We start from the raw sequence: 16,792 nt of genomic DNA on the forward strand, positions 1-16,792 counted from the left end.
AAGGAGAAATACGGGTGGGCTCATTCCCCTTTAATCTCTTCCAAGGGATCACTAACCATGTACCCTAGATGATTATGCTGGAAAAGAGAACAGCCTCCAATATTTATGGGTTTACTAGAAATGGAGGACCAGTATCTATTATTCCAGACTGCAAAAGAGCTCTGGCAAACAAATTCCTCAACTGGGGTTTGGATTCCGTGTTACCTATGGCTGAAAGATTAGAATTACAATCACTATGAAGGCTTTTGGACCTTTTGCATGAACTTTAGTTGTTCCTTTATCAGGGTGGGGTATTTAAGTCGACATGTCAGTTGGACTTTTTTTCTTTTTGAGACAGGGTCTTGCTCTGTCCCCGAGGCTGAAGTGCAGTGATGCGATTGTGGCTCACTGTAGCCTCGAACTCCTGTGCTTAATTGATTCTCCCACCTCAAACTCCTGAGTAGCTGGAACTACACCTGGCTAATTTTTCTGTAGAGATGTGATTCCACCATGTTACCCAGGCTGGTCTTGAACTCCTGGGCTCAACTGATTCTCCCACCTCAGCTTCCCAAAGTGCTGGGATTACAGGTATAAGCCACCATGCCTTGCCCTTAGTTAGACCTTTTTTTTGTGACTTCTGTTGGTAGCTTCTATAACTGTTGGCCAGGTATGTTGCCAAAACCCACCTATACTTACAAGGTCGGCAGACATCGTGCGACAGTGTTGCACACCTAGAGGTGAAACAGGTTGCACTTCTTATACAAGAACAGACTCAGGCAGGGGTACTGCGCAACACCATTTCACAATTTAACAAACCCGTTTGCCTAACCCTGTTTGACACTGGAACTACAAGTGATCTATGACTGGTCTCAGGCAGAGACGCTGATGGCATGTGTTAGTTTTTGGGTGTTTGATCTCCTCTAGCTAATGAATGGTATACACCTTTGGAGTTACTGTGTCTCTTGCATTTGCAGATAATATACATGCTATCAAGACTGAGGCATACTGTTATATATTGGGGTTTCCAGATGTGACACAATCAAGCAGTGAAAGTGCTTTCACAGCTGCTGGCATTCTACAATGGGACCATGTAGAATGGTATTGCCAACATGGTACTAAGTGGCTATTCTAGGCTCCCTCTTATCCACAGGCAGTATAGAATAGTGGAACAGCATTCTGAAAGACAGCTGTGCCCATCCCTTTAACAATGACTTCTGTAAGATTGTCTGGTCTGGGTTACCTCTGCTGTTTATACTCATAAAGGTCCCTCCACTTTGGTGAAGTTCCTTGGCACCTGGGAGTCAAAAATCAGAAACAGACAAAGAATTTACTTGGTATGCCAAGACCTGAGTTTTTACACTTCAATAGTTCTTTCCTTGTACCTGTCATAATTTCAACAGGTGGCTGGGAGGTTTGTGTGTTCATATTACAGACAAATGGATGGATACAAACTTGGATGCCCTCCTGACTTCCTGGTGACACTTGCTAGCTACACCTACAGAAGAGCAACTTTGATTCTCTCTTTATTCCAAACATTCTAAATTTCTGTTGTATGCTTATTCTGCAAGTGGGAGATTTTGCTGCAGTCTCTATATCCATGTAGTATATTCTATCCACAGGGTATCTCTGGTGGGAAAGTACAACTCCTGCTTTCATGTGGAATTTACTGTTCCAGAAAGAAAGAACAGACCATATAGGTTGTCCTTGAAGATGATGATGGACTGTGCTTTGGGCATAAACGTGCCTGACCAAAAAAAGTGAAAGGGTGGTTGGAGCAGGAATGACTCTCTCTTCACCTTTCTTGCAGATATTAACAAACTGTACCAAATAATCCTGTGCAGCAATCCCACACAATGACACTCAGTGCAAAACTATCACAGTGTGGGATTTGTTATGCTTAACATACTCAACTGTGGAGGACCTTCCGGAAATTCTACTCCCAGAGTTCTCATTTGCCCTGGCCCTCCATAATTCTTCCCTTACTAGTCATACTGTGTAAAACTCGATTCATCTTCTCAGGTGCAGAGAAACATGTACTCTGACATCTTGGCTCCCAGTGGATCCATGTCCCACATTAGGAGAACCCCAAAGCAGCATAAAACTCTCAACCAAATACTTCCACTTCAGACCTGCAGTTGAGTCTAATAGCATGCCAACAGTGTGTTAACCCCAGGAAAGCATAAATACCAAGTGGATATAAAATGTAGCATGAAACCTCTGTAATCCAATGGAACTAGTCTTATGTGAAAGGCATGCTTTCCCTGCTTCCCACCTGTACATAACACTGCACATTTTGGAAATACTATGAGACCTTTAATAGTGACTCAAAATCTAAGACACTGGTCACTTTCCCAGCGGTGGTCTCCAGTGCTAGCATTAGAGCCTATCCGCAGGTGTTAAGGATACAGGCTTTCATTACTTTGTACAAGGGCTCTTGCCTTGAATAGACACCTATGAAGCTGAGGGTATGACCCGCAATTGCTATCGTGGGAAACGCTACCATTAAGAGAGCCTGGGATCATATCACTGAACAAATTAGCATTGCTTGCTTGACCTGAGTTAATATTAGAGAATTGCATAGCTTTGAACTGTTTGTTGGATATGCAGCCAGATTGCTCAGGGGAGCTCTGTATCTCCTAATGCTGTGGTATATTGTTTGTTTTGGAATTTCTTTGGCTATATAATGACTCAGCACTCTCAACAAACACTGAAGGCCCCATGTAAAATCTAATTGCTTTCTATTCCAGATGAGGACGCTTATTATCTAGTGAGCCACACCAAGGGTCAGGGGGTGGACTGAGAAGGAATAAACTCTCAGTCTTAGCTAAATGGTCATGGGGGCTCTCTTCCTTCTCTCGTTCCCAAGACCCATCAGCAAACCTGCTTAGCCATTAAGCTGATTTGCAGAGGAACAGTAGGGTCTTTAGCTGCTATTCTCAAAGTTCTTGGTATGTAGACCCTGGTCCTTTGTAATGCATACTTCCTAGTGTTGTTCCTAGGCCCAGAGGTCCTTTGAGATATATGTTGTTTCTTAGAATAATGAAGGACTTGGACTAACCTCAAAATATACAGTGTTATGAAGGTAGAGTTTTCTCTCTTTGAGTGATCTTGTTTCTTGTCCAGTCTCCAAATGGACAAGGCACACCCTTGTGGAACCACTGTAGGGGCTCAGAGATCCCATGTGCTCTGTTATTTATCTGCTCTGAAGTTATCAACACTAATAAACGTTGTTGTTATTAGCACCATATGTATTGCTTGTGGTATATATTACCTTGCCTCTTGTACAACATGAAGTTAATTAATATTTTTCTGTGAAGGTAATCCAATGTCTGATATCTTCTCCCCATAATATTAATTGATGTTAATGTTATTATAAATATTTTTTTAAAACTTGTATATTTAATGTTAAATCTAACCTTTCTTTATTAAGAACACATTATACTTTTAAGGAACTTTTAAAAGGAATAAATATGCAGCCGGGTGCGGTGGCTCACACCTGTAATCCCAGCACTTTGGGAGGCAGAGGCGGGCAGATCACGAGGTCAGGAGATCGAGACCATTCTGGCTAACACAGTGAAACCCCATCTCTACTAAAAAACTACAAAAAAAATTAGCCAGGAGTGGTGGTGAGCACCTGTAGTCCCAGCTACTTGGGAGGCTGAGGTAGGAGAACGGCATGAACCCGGGAGGTGGAGCTTGCAGTGAGCCAAGATCACTCCACTGCACTCCAGCCTGGGCAACAGAGCGAGACTCTGTCTCAAAAAAAAAAAAAAAAGTAATAAATAAGATGATGACAATAATGTATATTGTTAATGTTGAATTAACTTTCAGCACCTGTTTATTTATGGTAGCTTCTACTAGTTTGACACTTACTGATCCTTATCAGCCTTGCCTGTCAGAGCACTACTTGCTCATATTATATACTTGTATGTTCTCTTTGTCTTCATATGTGCTCTATCTTTCCAATGAGACTGTGAGCTCTTTGTGGATAGGGACAGGTTAACTGATTCTTTTGCATCATGTTATGTTAAAGTGATCCCCCTATGTCAACCTCCTGACTAACTGAGATTACAGGTGCCTATATATATATATGATTTTTAGTAGAGACAAGGTCTTGCTATGTTGCCCAGGCTCGTTGTGAACTCCTGGGCTCAAGCAATCCTCCTGCCTCAGCCTCTGAAAGTGCTAGGAATACAGGCATGAACCAGTGAGCCTGGTCTTCTTTTGCATCTCCATAGCACTTAGTACAAGGCACAATACAGGCGCAAATAAACATTAGATGAATAAATCATCTGAGTTTTTCCTCATTTTAATTAGCTGTAAGATAAAGAGAAGGAATGTATTACCTATTAAGTTCATAGCACATAGAATATAGCAGACATATATTCCCTTATTATTTTATTAATGTCTATTAATATATCTATTAATGAAATAATAAAAAACTTTAGAAGAAAATAAACTAAGTGAAAAATTATCCCTACTTCTCCCTGCTCTGCAATGACCACAAATAAGAGTATAAAGTACAACTGCTATTTATATATCACTTTGTAGTTCTTTTAGATCCATTATCTGACATGATCCTTGTAACAACCAAAGAATTCATATACAGCTTATTAATTTTTTTTTTGCAGAAAGGGAAATCAGGGTCCAGAGAGGTTACATAGAAGAGCCTGGATGGAAAAGGAGATCTAATATGTAAATTCAATCTATGTTAATCTGAGAGACCTAAAATTACAAAAAACAAAACTGTCTCCTATAAGCTATTCTTGTAAACCTTATAAAGACATTAAATTATTTATTTGTTTATTTAAATCTTAGAGTATTTTAAGTGTGCCTGTGATATATAAAGTACTATCCTTCCAACACTGTGGAAAATTAAAAGTACAGATAAAGATTATAAGATTTAAATAAGGAAATAGTATACATATTAATGTGCTAAAATAATGGTCTAATTAATTACCTGCTTTTCTGGGGGTTCAATTTCAAGTATATTAAAAGGTCCACTTAAATAAGCTGGGAAGTTTGTGGAAAAGCTTAGGATTTGAGCTGGATCAAGATGGATGGGTGAAATTTAGATGGTAGAAGAAAAGCAGATTATTATAATAAACAAGATTTGGCAAAGATGCAAGGGGAGGAACACACATGTATTGAGTGAGTAGATTGGACTAGGTGAATTCTCATTAAGAGAACAGTGTAAAGATAGCTTGGGGTCAGAATTGTATACTGTCTTGAATGCCAGGCTAAGTATATATTTATTACTTCATGTTACAGGTTATAGAGTCATTTAAGGTTTCAGAGTAGAGACATGGTATGTTGACAGAATGTGATGGAAGGAGGGAATTGTATATAGAGAAGTTGAGGACAGGTGAAATAATCCAGGTATACAATGACGAAGAGCTGATTTCAGGAGTGTTGCAAAGAGACTGATTTCAGGTATTTTGAAGGAAAGTTGATGTCCTAGATACTTCAAGTTTACATGCCCAAGTGATTAAGAAGAACGTGGCTCTTAATCATATTGAATATTTAACTGGTCTGGGGTAGGGCTCAGATTAGTCGTTTTCTTAGGCTTTTCAGGTGATTCTAATTACACCTAAGGTTAAAAAGCCATTCACCTGGGCATTTAAAAAAAAAAAAAAAAAACTGCTCTTAAGTCTCCCAGCCTCTGTACTTCTAAATGACACATAATTTTGTCATTTTAAATTAGATCCTATACTAAAACTTTGACTTAATTTCATTTCAAACAACCCCTTCTATTGACTGCTCTAATTCATTTTAAAGTATCATAATTTTTTGTTGTTGTTGTTTTGAGACGGATCTTCACTCCTGTTGCCCAGGCTGGAGTGCAATGGCACGATCTCGGCTCACTGCAACCTCTGTTTGCTTCCTGGGTTCAAGCGATTCTCCTGCCTCAGCCTCCTGAGTAGCTGGGATTACAGGCATGCGCCACCACACCTGGCTAGTTTTTTTGTATTTTTAGTAGAGATGGGGTTTCTCCATGTTGTTCAGGCTGGTCTTGGACTCCTGACCTCAGGTGATCTGCCCATGCTGGCTTCCCAAAGTGCTGGGATTACAAATGTGAGCCACCGTGCTCGGCCAAAGTATCATAACTTTTATTATGTATGTATATATGTATTTATTTGTTTTTGAGACAGTGTCCACTCTGTCACCCAGGCTGGAGTGCAGTGGTGCACTCTTGGCTCACTGCAACCTCTGTCTCCCGGGTTCAAGTGATTCTTGTGCCTCAGCCTCCAGAGTAGCTGGGACTATAGGCATATGTCACTGCACCTGGCTAATTTTTGTATTTTTTGCTAGAGACGAGGTTTTGCCATGTTGCCCAGGTTGGTCTCAAGCTCCTGGCCTCAAGGGATCTGTCTGTCTTGGCCTCCCAAAGTGCTGGGATTAAAGGTGTGAGCCATCATGTCTAGCCCACAAATTTTCTATTGGGAATTAAGTCATTAAATTTATCTCTAATTTCCACTTTCCTACATCATATTCAATAATTTCTTACAGCAATTCAACCTTGAAGATCCTTCTTTCTGTCTTCCTTTTATCCCTGTTTGCTCCTGAGGTTATGGCCTCCCTACTTCTCAGCTGGGTTATTGTAACGGTTGCACAATCAGTTTCTTTACTTCTTCTTCCAATCCAATGCATACTTTGCTCCCAGGTTATCTATTTCAGTGTAATTCCCCTGCCAAAATTAATCTCTGCTCTCCAAGAGCTCACAGCCTAGTGGCAGAGATGGCCATCTGTACCAAACATTATGACAAAATGTTAAGTAAGGTACATAATGTTTCTCAGCTTTGATCCCTCTAGGCACTTTGCTTTCATAGGTTCTGAGCTTACTCTTATTGCAGAATCCTAACATCATTAGAGATGCCTCTGGGGTCACTACTGAATCGGAAAGCAAGTATACAGAACAGAGGTCTATTTGTATAAGCTAGAAAATTCTCCCAAGTAGATCAATCAGAACAATTCGTTTTTGTTAGATGTTGAGATTCTGCATAACATTTTCATTTAAAAAAAACGTGACCCCATTACTAAAAACAAAACGCTTAAAAGCAACTGCTTTATTTATATTTTCTATTAGAGTCGTCTATATGATTAGCCAGTCTTCTCTCCCCAGTGGACTATAAACATGACATGGATTCTATTTTATACAGCTTTGTATCTCCTGCAGTGCCTAGAAATGTCTAGCACATAGCAGGCATTCAAAAATGTGTTTTTTCTTCCATGTCTGACGGGGACAAAAGTGTTAATGTTAGTGCTTACAGATTTTCAGAATGTAAAAACATTTTTGCTTCCTTGTACCAACATGAGTCAATAGCTATTTTGAAATCTATAAGCACTAACATAACACTTTTGTTTTCATCAGAATTTGGCATTTGAAAATATCCAGATATGGAGTTCTGAAAAGTTAAATTCAAGAAGGTTTACTAAGCACATAAATGCACAATGTACTCTGCTAGTTAATGTAACAGAAATGGAGCCAGCGAGAGAAGTCTAAAGGTAGAATATCATGAATTTGCAGTAACACAAAATTCAAAAAAGGAAGAAGTTTGAAGGAGAAGGAAGTGATCACAAACTTCAAACATTAACAAGATTTGAAAAGGAATGAGGATTATGATGATCTTAGATTTAAGCAAGTTACCTGCAGGGGGTTACTGTCAGGATGTATGCTTATTAAAAGAATAAACCACTTATTGGGAAGTTTGACAATGGGAAGAAAGAGAAATGGAACAGCAGCTATAAAAGGTAATATAGATACAAATACAAGTCTTTGTCCACAGAAGAAAGAAAGAACAGCTTATGTCTGATGTCAGAAAGAGTAGCAAAAGAAATATCAACGGCTAGGAGGAAGTGTGTATCAGTGAAGGGGCATTATGAGTTCAAAAGGAATGAGAATTAAGGTTTTACATGTTTACCAAAGATTGATTATGGGAACATAAAATATATTGAAGAAGTAACAGAGTTTTAAAATATATAGTTTCTTATTTAACAATTTGTATCGGATTATTAGTTCTTACCTTCACCACTCTCCATGCCTTCTACAAAAATCCCCCCACATTGGGGAAGAATCCAGTACCGGCGTCTGTAACGATCCTGGCCAAACATCACTGAACGCAATGAGTGAGAGGCATCAAAGAGCTTCCTTCTGTACTGACTCTGTTGCTGTTAAAAAATGGTACATATAATTAGGTTTGGGATGTTAAATACTTTAAAAATTAATGTATAAGTAACTTTATACTTTTATACCTTTAAGCACATAAATTTCACTACTGGGAAAAGAGCAAAAGGGCTAAATATTCATGCCCGACTTCAATTTCAGTAACATTTATAAAGATAGAAATCATTTTAAGGATAATTATTTTTGTTGCCATGGAGTAAAAGGATAAGTTACCTGAGAAAATAAAACTTATCCTTTTACTTGATAATAAACAATGGGATCAAGTATTTTATGGAGCCAAAGCAAACTGGTTCAATTCAACTCTTATTGATTACAGTATATAACTAATAATACATATAGGCCAGGCACAGTGGCTCATGCCTGTAATCCCAGCACTCTGGGAGGCCGAGGCGGGTGGATCGTTTAAACCCAGGAATCAGAGACCAGCCTTGGCAACATAGTGACATCCCATCTCTACAAAAAAAATATGAAAAATCAGCTGGGCGTGGCGGCACATGCCTGTAGTTCCAGCTACCAGGGAGGCTGAGGCGGAAGGATCGCTTGAGCCTGGGAGGTCAAGGCTGCCATGATCATGCCATTTCACTCCAGCCTAGGTAACAGAGCAAGACTCTGTTTCGAAAAGCAAAGCAAAACAAAAAACAAATAATATATATGTAATTGGCTAAGCCTGTATTTGCCTATTTTTACACTCAGGTTGTAAACCTAGACATCGTATATTTAAGTTTTGGGATAGGTCTGTGAAGAATCTAACATTAATACCATACACAGGCATGTTGTAATACCTTTAAAAAACTCATTTTTGTTCTTATAAAAAGCTCATCTTAAATTTCACTAATGCTATGAAATTCAGTTTTTATTTTTATTTTAATTTAAAAAAAAATGGAGATGGGGTCTCGCCATGTTGCCCAGGCTTGTCTCAAACTCCTGGGCTCAAACAATTCTCTCACCTCAGCCTCCCAAAGTGCTGAGATTACAGGTGTAAACCACTTCTCTTTAATGAGAAGTATGTAAATACGTACACTTTACAAATCCAATGCAAATAAAACCCACAAATACACAAACGTAAAATAAGACCTAAGATGCTGAAACTGTCACTAAGAAATTCACCTGAATTTTTTAGTAATTAATTCCAAGAAATAAAACTATGCCTTAATTGATATTTCATATTTATATGAAGAGCTGAAGAATATAGAATATTTTCTTTCTAGGCTCTGATTAAGTTCAATATCGTGTTTTAAGAGGCAGGCTTTTAACCTTAGCATTAAGCTTGCAAAGTTCAATTGTAAGAATGTTTCTAGAGTTCGTCATCTTATTTTTTGGTGACAAAAATGCTATTCAGAATCTTCATTTTTAATTACTCCCCAAAAGCTTGTTTTTGCTTAGCAGTCAGAAAAACTAATCCCCATACAATGTAGATTTCTAAAACACTGTGAAGATGTTAAATGTTAATCAGAAAAGTGCTTACTTTACTCAGTTTTTCAATCTGTTTTTCCAGCTCTTCAACACTTGCTGCTTGGTCACCTTCATCCTATACATAAGAAAATACAGTGTCATTTATCTGTTTTAAGATTTATTTATTCAATCCATAAATATTTAATGAAAGTCTCTTATATGCAAAATACTAGAAGAGGCACTGTATAAGAAGGTATAAGACTCAGTTCTTTTCTATAAACTAATAATCTGGTAGAGAGATACATAAAACGTTATATTAAAAAACACACACACACACAAAAACCTAGGTATGGTAGCTCATGTCTGTAATCCCAGCACTTTAGGACACTGAGGTGGGAGGATCATCACTTGAGGCCAGGAGTTTGAGACCAGCCTGGACATCATAGTCAGACCCAGTATCTACAAAAAATAAAATCAGCTTAGTGGCTTATGTCTGCAGTTCCAGCTACTTGGGAGGTTGATACAGGAGGATTGGTTAAGCCCAGAAGTTCAAGGCTGCAGTGAGCTATGATCATGCCACTGCACTCCAGCCTGCAGACCCTATCCCCAAAAGAAACAAAACAAAACATAACAAACCACACACACAATAAACTCCCCCAAAAGCAGGAAAAGTATAAGGGTCTCAAAGAGAGGTAGTGATTAAAACCTGTGAAGTTCAAGGCAGAGTAAGATTACTTTTAGTAGAAATGTATACCAAGGGAGGCTTTATAGAAGAAGTCATGTTTTAATTAGCTACTAAAGAATGGTTAGAAATGCATCCATCAGAGAAAAAGGACAGGTCTCATGTCTTGACATGAGAGGTACATAAAGAGGTAAGGTAGGAGATGAGGCAAAATGAGTTTAAGGCTAGATTTTGAAGACCTGTAAATGCTTGTCAATTAACAAAATGATCCTTTGAGGGAGGGTTAAACATCTGAACTACGCTTTCCAAAGGTTATTCTGGCAATAGTTGTAAGATGGCCTGGAGCAGAGAAGGGATTAAAATTGGTAAAACTAGCTAACAGACTAGTTTTGGTTTAAAACTAGCTAACAGATTAGAGAAGGAGGGATATGGTTCTTACTAGGGCAAAAGAAATAAAGATGGAGAGAAGCGAATGAATGTAAGAGATACTACATAGTTATAGAGCTGTTGAGTCTTGTCAACTCATGAATATGTGGCACAGAGGGGCAAGGGAGATGATGGAATAAATAAATCACGATGTTAAGGTTTTAAATCTAGGAGACTGGAAAAATACTGATACCATCAATTGAAGGAGTTATTTTTGAAGGGAAGAAGATTAGTTATACTTGAACACATTGAGCTTTTAGAATAAAAATAATTCCTAACATGCATAGTACTAATTGCATAAATAGAAGGTTTGTAAGTAATTACGTGAAATTTTTCATTCTAGAAAATGACAACAGAAGAACTATCTCCAAATTTTAGGTTTTAGAGGGAAAGCATGAACAGAAGGTACATGGGTTTCTTTGGATCTTAGCTGCACTACTAGACATAGGCAAATTACTTAACCTTTGTAAGGCTATTCATCTGTAAATCTGGTGATAATGTTACCTATTACATGAAGGTTTTGTGAGGACTAAGTAAGAACAGATCTGAAAGTAACCAACAGTGTTCCTACTTTAATAACAAGACGGAGGTACAGCTCAGATTAAAGAAAAATAACAACTTGTTTTTGATGTTTACTTCCTATCAGCATTCATAAAAAGCCACACTGCCACCAACCACACACAAACATGTATTTCTGACTAGTGTGGCTACATACCCAATGAAAAAAAAAGTGAAAAAAAGACTGCCATAGTTTCACCATTATCTCTCACTCATCCACTCCTTACCCAAATTTAGGGAACCAAGTTACAAAGGTGTTCAGGCACATTATTTGTGCTAACAGTAACATGAATTCTATTTGGAATTAAAAGAAACCTTAAAAGATAAGTAGCTCAACAACTCTTAAATCCTGACTCTTATGTGAATATTTATAAATAGATTCTAAAGTGATCTTCTGATCAGCAGGACAAATGTCTGATAATCTGTTTATGCAAAAATACAATTCAATCAATAAATATTCAAAATAAGATATCGAATATTTGAAAATGCCATGTATCAGCCAAATAATCTAACTGCAATTTTTAAGACTTTTCCTACAATGCAAAAAGAAATAAATAAAATGTCTCCTAAAGTTTTATTTAAAGGAGTTTTGGCTAATAGTACTTAAAATTTTCAGAGATTAAAAAAACGTGGAAGAACAGAGAGAAAGGTAGTAGCAGCAACAACAAAACTAAGAACACAGAATCTATACCACAGTTCCCCAACCAAAAAAGAGTGTCATTATATGTCCCTATATGTCAGAGTTTAATTGTCCACATAACCTCTCACAGGCCAACTTGTAAGGTTCAACTCCCATAGGTCTCAACACAACTCTATGGAATGAAGGAATGAAGAGTGAGGAGAAGAGGGAATCCTCTTTGAGATAAAGGTGCTATGATCCAGTCAAGGGCAGTATCTTCTAATCGAAAGGGATCATATGGGTCTCAATAAGAAAACCTACCTGCAATCAATCCTTTAAGGAAGGTAACTACCAATACTCTACTTACAATTTAACTGAGAGGTCAAATCTATTTTTTGAGAACTAATGTGCCTAAATTATCAGTTTCATTAAGTAGTCAAAATTTTACTTATATAGGAAATTGATGTGTCTGCCAGTTCTTTATTATAAAGAATAATTCAAATCATTTAACATGAAATGTTAATTTGACTTCTTAGGTCCTAACATTTATTACTTTATAAAATTGTGAAATTGTTTTCTCACATTACTAACAAGATCTACCTTTGCCAGTGAAATCCTAAAATCTATTTAACTCTATAATTCAACACTCATAAAAAAGTGAAACACGACCAGGTGCAGTGGCTCACGCCTGTGATCCCAGCACTTCAGGAGGCCAAGGCGGGCGGAACATGAGGTTGAGATCGAGACCAGCCTGTCCAACATAGTGAAACCCCAGCTCTACTAAAAATACAAAAATTAGCTGGGTGTAGTGGCAGGCACCTGTAATCCCAGCTACTCGGGAGGCTGAGGCAGGAGAATCGCTTGAACCCAGGAGGCGGAGGTTGCAGTGAGCTGAGATCGCACCATTGCACTCCAGCCTGGGTGACAGGGCAAGACTCTGTCTCAAAAAAAAAGTGAAATACTACCTTAAATGACACATCTCCTTTAAAACTTTAATAATGATTTTCAAATAGTTTATGTGTAAAGAATAAAACGTATGGTTTGTTAGTTCTCTGTTAAAAAAGAAACCAAGTGAAACAAATAATTTCTGTAAATAAGTTCTAGTTTAGTGAGATAACTATACAGTGGAATAAACTAAAATCTCAGTACATAGTTGTCCAAGTTATTGAACTTACGAGTTAACACTTTAAAACAATTTATAATGTGAAGTGCTAAAAGAGGCCACTAATTCTATGAAAAGGTGATTAATTTTGGTCAGAAAGTCTTAATTCCTGCTATGGAAACAGGTCCACTTGCCAAATGAAGCAGACTGCTTATAAATGTTATCTTTTGTTTGGGTAATTACACTTCTGATACTCAAATTATATGCCCTTCATATTATTTGTCACAGATGAATGTACATAATTTGGTAGTTTCAATAGTACAATATTATGAAATAAATTATTTCTGCAAGGAATCTCAATGTAGACTCATTTTCAGATTGGTACTATTAAAAGCAGTAAAGTCAAATTCATTACAATGAATTCTTAAATATGACATGAAAAACGCAGGGAATAAAAGCAAAAATAGACAAGTGGCACCGTATCAAATTAAAGTGCTTCTTCATAGCAAAGGAAACAACAGACTGAAAAGAGAACCTACAGGATGGGAGAAAACATTTGCAAACCATATATTTGATAAGGGGTTAATATCTAAAACATATAAGTAACTCTTACAACTCAATAGCAAAAACCAGATAACCAGATTTTTAAAATGGGCATAGAACCTGAATAGACATTTCTGCAGTGAAGACATACAAATGGCCAACAAGTATGTGAAAAGATGTCCAACATCACTAATCAGGGAAATGTAAAATCAAAATCACAATGAGATATCATCTCACACCTGTTAGGGTAATTACTCTCAAAAAGAAAGAGAAAGAGAGAGAGAGGAGTGTTGGCAAGGATATGGAGAAATTGGAACTCTCATACACTGTTGTGGGATTGTAAAATGATATAACCACTATGGAAAACAGTATAAAGGTTCCTCAAAAAATTAAAAGTAGAACTATCTGATCCTGCAATCCCACTTCTGCGTATTTATTCAAAAGAACTGAAATCAGGATCTTGAAGTATTTGTGCTGTCATGTTCACTGCAATGTTATTCACAATGGCCAAATGGTGAAAGCAACTCAAGTGTCCATTGATGGATGGATGAATAAACAAAATGTGATATATAGATACAATGAAGTATCATTCAGCCTTTAAAAATCCTGCCACATGTAACAACATGGGTGAACCTTGAGGACATTATGCAAAGTGAAATAAACCAGTCACAGAAGGTCAAATTCTATATGATTCCAATTATATGAGGTATCTAAAATGGTCAAACTCATAGAACCAGAGAGTAGAATGGTGGTTGCCAGGGGCTGGGAGGAAGGGGAAATTGGAGAGTTACTATTTAATAGGTGTGAAGTTTCAGTTATGCAAGATGAATAAGTTCTAGAAAGCTGTTGTACAACCTCATGCCCACAGTTACCAATAGTGTATACAGTATACTTAAACATTTCTTAAGAGGGTGAATCTCATGTTAAATGTTTTACCAAAATTAAACAACAAAAAAGAAAAGTTCATTCTAATAATTTTTACCATTCTGGTTTAAAATATAACATTGGAAAGGAAGAAATTACGACAACATTTTGTACTCATATTTTTACTTAAGAAAGAGAACTGCATAGTATAAGTTCTATATTCATTCATAAATCTGATTATCATTGGTGTCAACTAGATACTATTTTCACACATTCCATCAATAAAATTCATCTCTCAGCTTTCTTTCACATTCCACTGATAAATTCATCTCTCTAAGCTTTCTTTATTTCTCCAGCATTACTGAGTTGATGCAAGAAGGGAAAAGAGTTCTTTCTAGACTTCCTTAGCTAAGTACCCTTAGCATTGAGAGCAGAAGAAATGGTTAGCTGTATGTTGTTTTTTGAGTTCAATTCCACAGCTCTAGCTAGCATTCTTTTCTGATAAAAGGTGAACTTCAACCTTTTATACATGTCCATTTTCATGACTTACGGTAGCTTTCCCTAAACTCAAATACATACATACACACACACATCCCTCTATGACCTTGCCTTCTTCCCTTTGACCTACTCTTCAAAGGTAGCTCCTTCACCTTGATTGAAGCCCCTCCAAAATCTTTAGAACCTTATAGCACTGTGCTTTTTAAATTTCTTTTATCTTAAATCCCCGTCTCTCATTTTACTGACTCTTTTCTTTCCATCAAAAATCATCTCAAGTCTAACATCTGAAAAATCCTTGGCTCCTTCTCCTCTCTAGGAACTCCCTGTCTTCTGAGACACAATGCTTGAAACAGTCATCTTCACTTTCTCACTTTCTATTGTAATCAATCAAGTATAGCCTGGTAGGTGTGCTCATCCCTCTAAAAAAACTGTGTTGACACTGCTTACCAATGACCTCTATGTTGCCAAATTCAATCAACATTTTAGGTCCACATCACACTAGCCTCTTACTGCTTTAACATTGTTTATCACTCTCCTTTTTGCAATGTTTGATTTTCTTGATTACTGTTATTATTACATGTGTAGAAAAGACTTAATACAGCAGGCCTGACTGGTATCCTCTGGAAGGCCTTCTTACAAGATTGGTCCTTGGCTGGCATATGGGAACTTGGATTTTGGGAGGGTTAAGATGAGCTCTTAACATGGACCTGTACTATTTGCACTAACAATGTGGATTATGCTGAATACCTGCTCTTCTTCAGAGAATCTGATATTTTGGCACATGCTATGCAGAGGGTACCTACACGACCAGCTCCCAGTAAAAACCTGGACACTGAGTCTCTAATGAGCTTCCCTGGTAGATAACGTTACATGCATGTTGTCATAACTTGTTGCTGAGGGAATTAAGCCTGTCCTGTGTGACTCCGCTGGGAGATGACTCTTGGAAGCTTGTATCTGGTTTCCTCTGGACTTTGCCCATACACTCTTTGCTGATTTTGCTTTGTTTCCTTTTACTGTAGTAATTCATTGCTATAAGCACAAGTATATGCTGAGTTCTGTGAATCATCCTAGTGAATCACAGAACCTGAAGGTGGTCTTGGGGACCTCCAACTCATTATAGAAATCTCCAACCTGTCTGCTTTTGCTTCTTGAACAAGGAGCCTTGTGGGCTCCTATTAAATACTGATGATCCTTGAGGTTCCAACCTCAGCCCACTACTCTATTCACTAAACCAATCCCCTCCTGCAATCTTACTTACCTTGTGATTTTAAATTATCATCTACGTGATAATAACACCCTGATCTATACTTCTAAGAGTGAACTCTTCTTCAGGCCTCAGATTCCTAAATCTAACTGTCTGCTGAGTTTCTATACACAGGTACCTCAAACTCAGCAAGTCCAAAAATAAATCATCATTTCCTGTCTTCAATTACCTGTTCCCTTACCTCCCCCTGCCCCCAAGTATGTATTTACTCTCTTCCTGATTTCCCTATTTTGGTTAATGGCAACAATAGCATGAAGTCTTCCAAACCAGATTGCTGGAAATCAGTCCTACCACTCTATCAACCTACATGGTTCACCTTCCATCTTCAAGTCCTGCCCATTCTTCCTCCTAAATATTTATTAAATCATTTCCTCCCTCATCCTAACTACCGTTGCTCTAGTTTCTACCCCTCACAACTCACCTAAACCATTGCAGTATCTCCTGACTGATCTCTGCACCTCTGATTTTGCCCCACCTTTTTTCTTTCACATAGCTGCCAGAGTGAGTAACTTAAAAATTAATGCTGACCATGCCATTCTCTGATTATAACCCTTCAGTGGCTTCCTGTCACTAAAAAAGCAAAAGATCCTAGTTCATCATTGTTGCGTATGAGACTCCAGTAACACTGAAGCACTTGCAATCCCCTTAAAGCACATTGTGGTTTCCTGTTTCTGTCCCCT

General features: G+C 37.7%; 1 protein-coding gene across 4 annotated transcripts in view; it reads right to left on the bottom strand.

Annotated features, from left to right (window-relative positions):
• Positions 1-16,792, bottom strand: part of BAZ2B (bromodomain adjacent to zinc finger domain 2B) — a 310,475-nt gene that overhangs the window by 44,899 nt on the left and 248,784 nt on the right. For all 4 annotated transcript variants that reach the window (XM_025405435.1, XM_025405437.1, XM_025405434.1 and 1 more), the window contains 2 exons: positions 9,630-9,692; positions 8,004-8,148 (listed from right to left, as the gene is read on the bottom strand). In XM_025405435.1, coding sequence (XP_025261220.1) covers positions 8,004-8,148; positions 9,630-9,692 — 208 coding nt within the window. The remainder of the gene's footprint in view (positions 1-8,003; positions 8,149-9,629; positions 9,693-16,792) is intronic.

The sequence above is a fragment of the Theropithecus gelada genome, chromosome 12 (genome assembly GCF_003255815.1).
Source record: "Theropithecus gelada isolate Dixy chromosome 12, Tgel_1.0, whole genome shotgun sequence".
In the NCBI taxonomy this organism is placed as follows: Eukaryota; Metazoa; Chordata; class Mammalia; order Primates; family Cercopithecidae; genus Theropithecus; species Theropithecus gelada.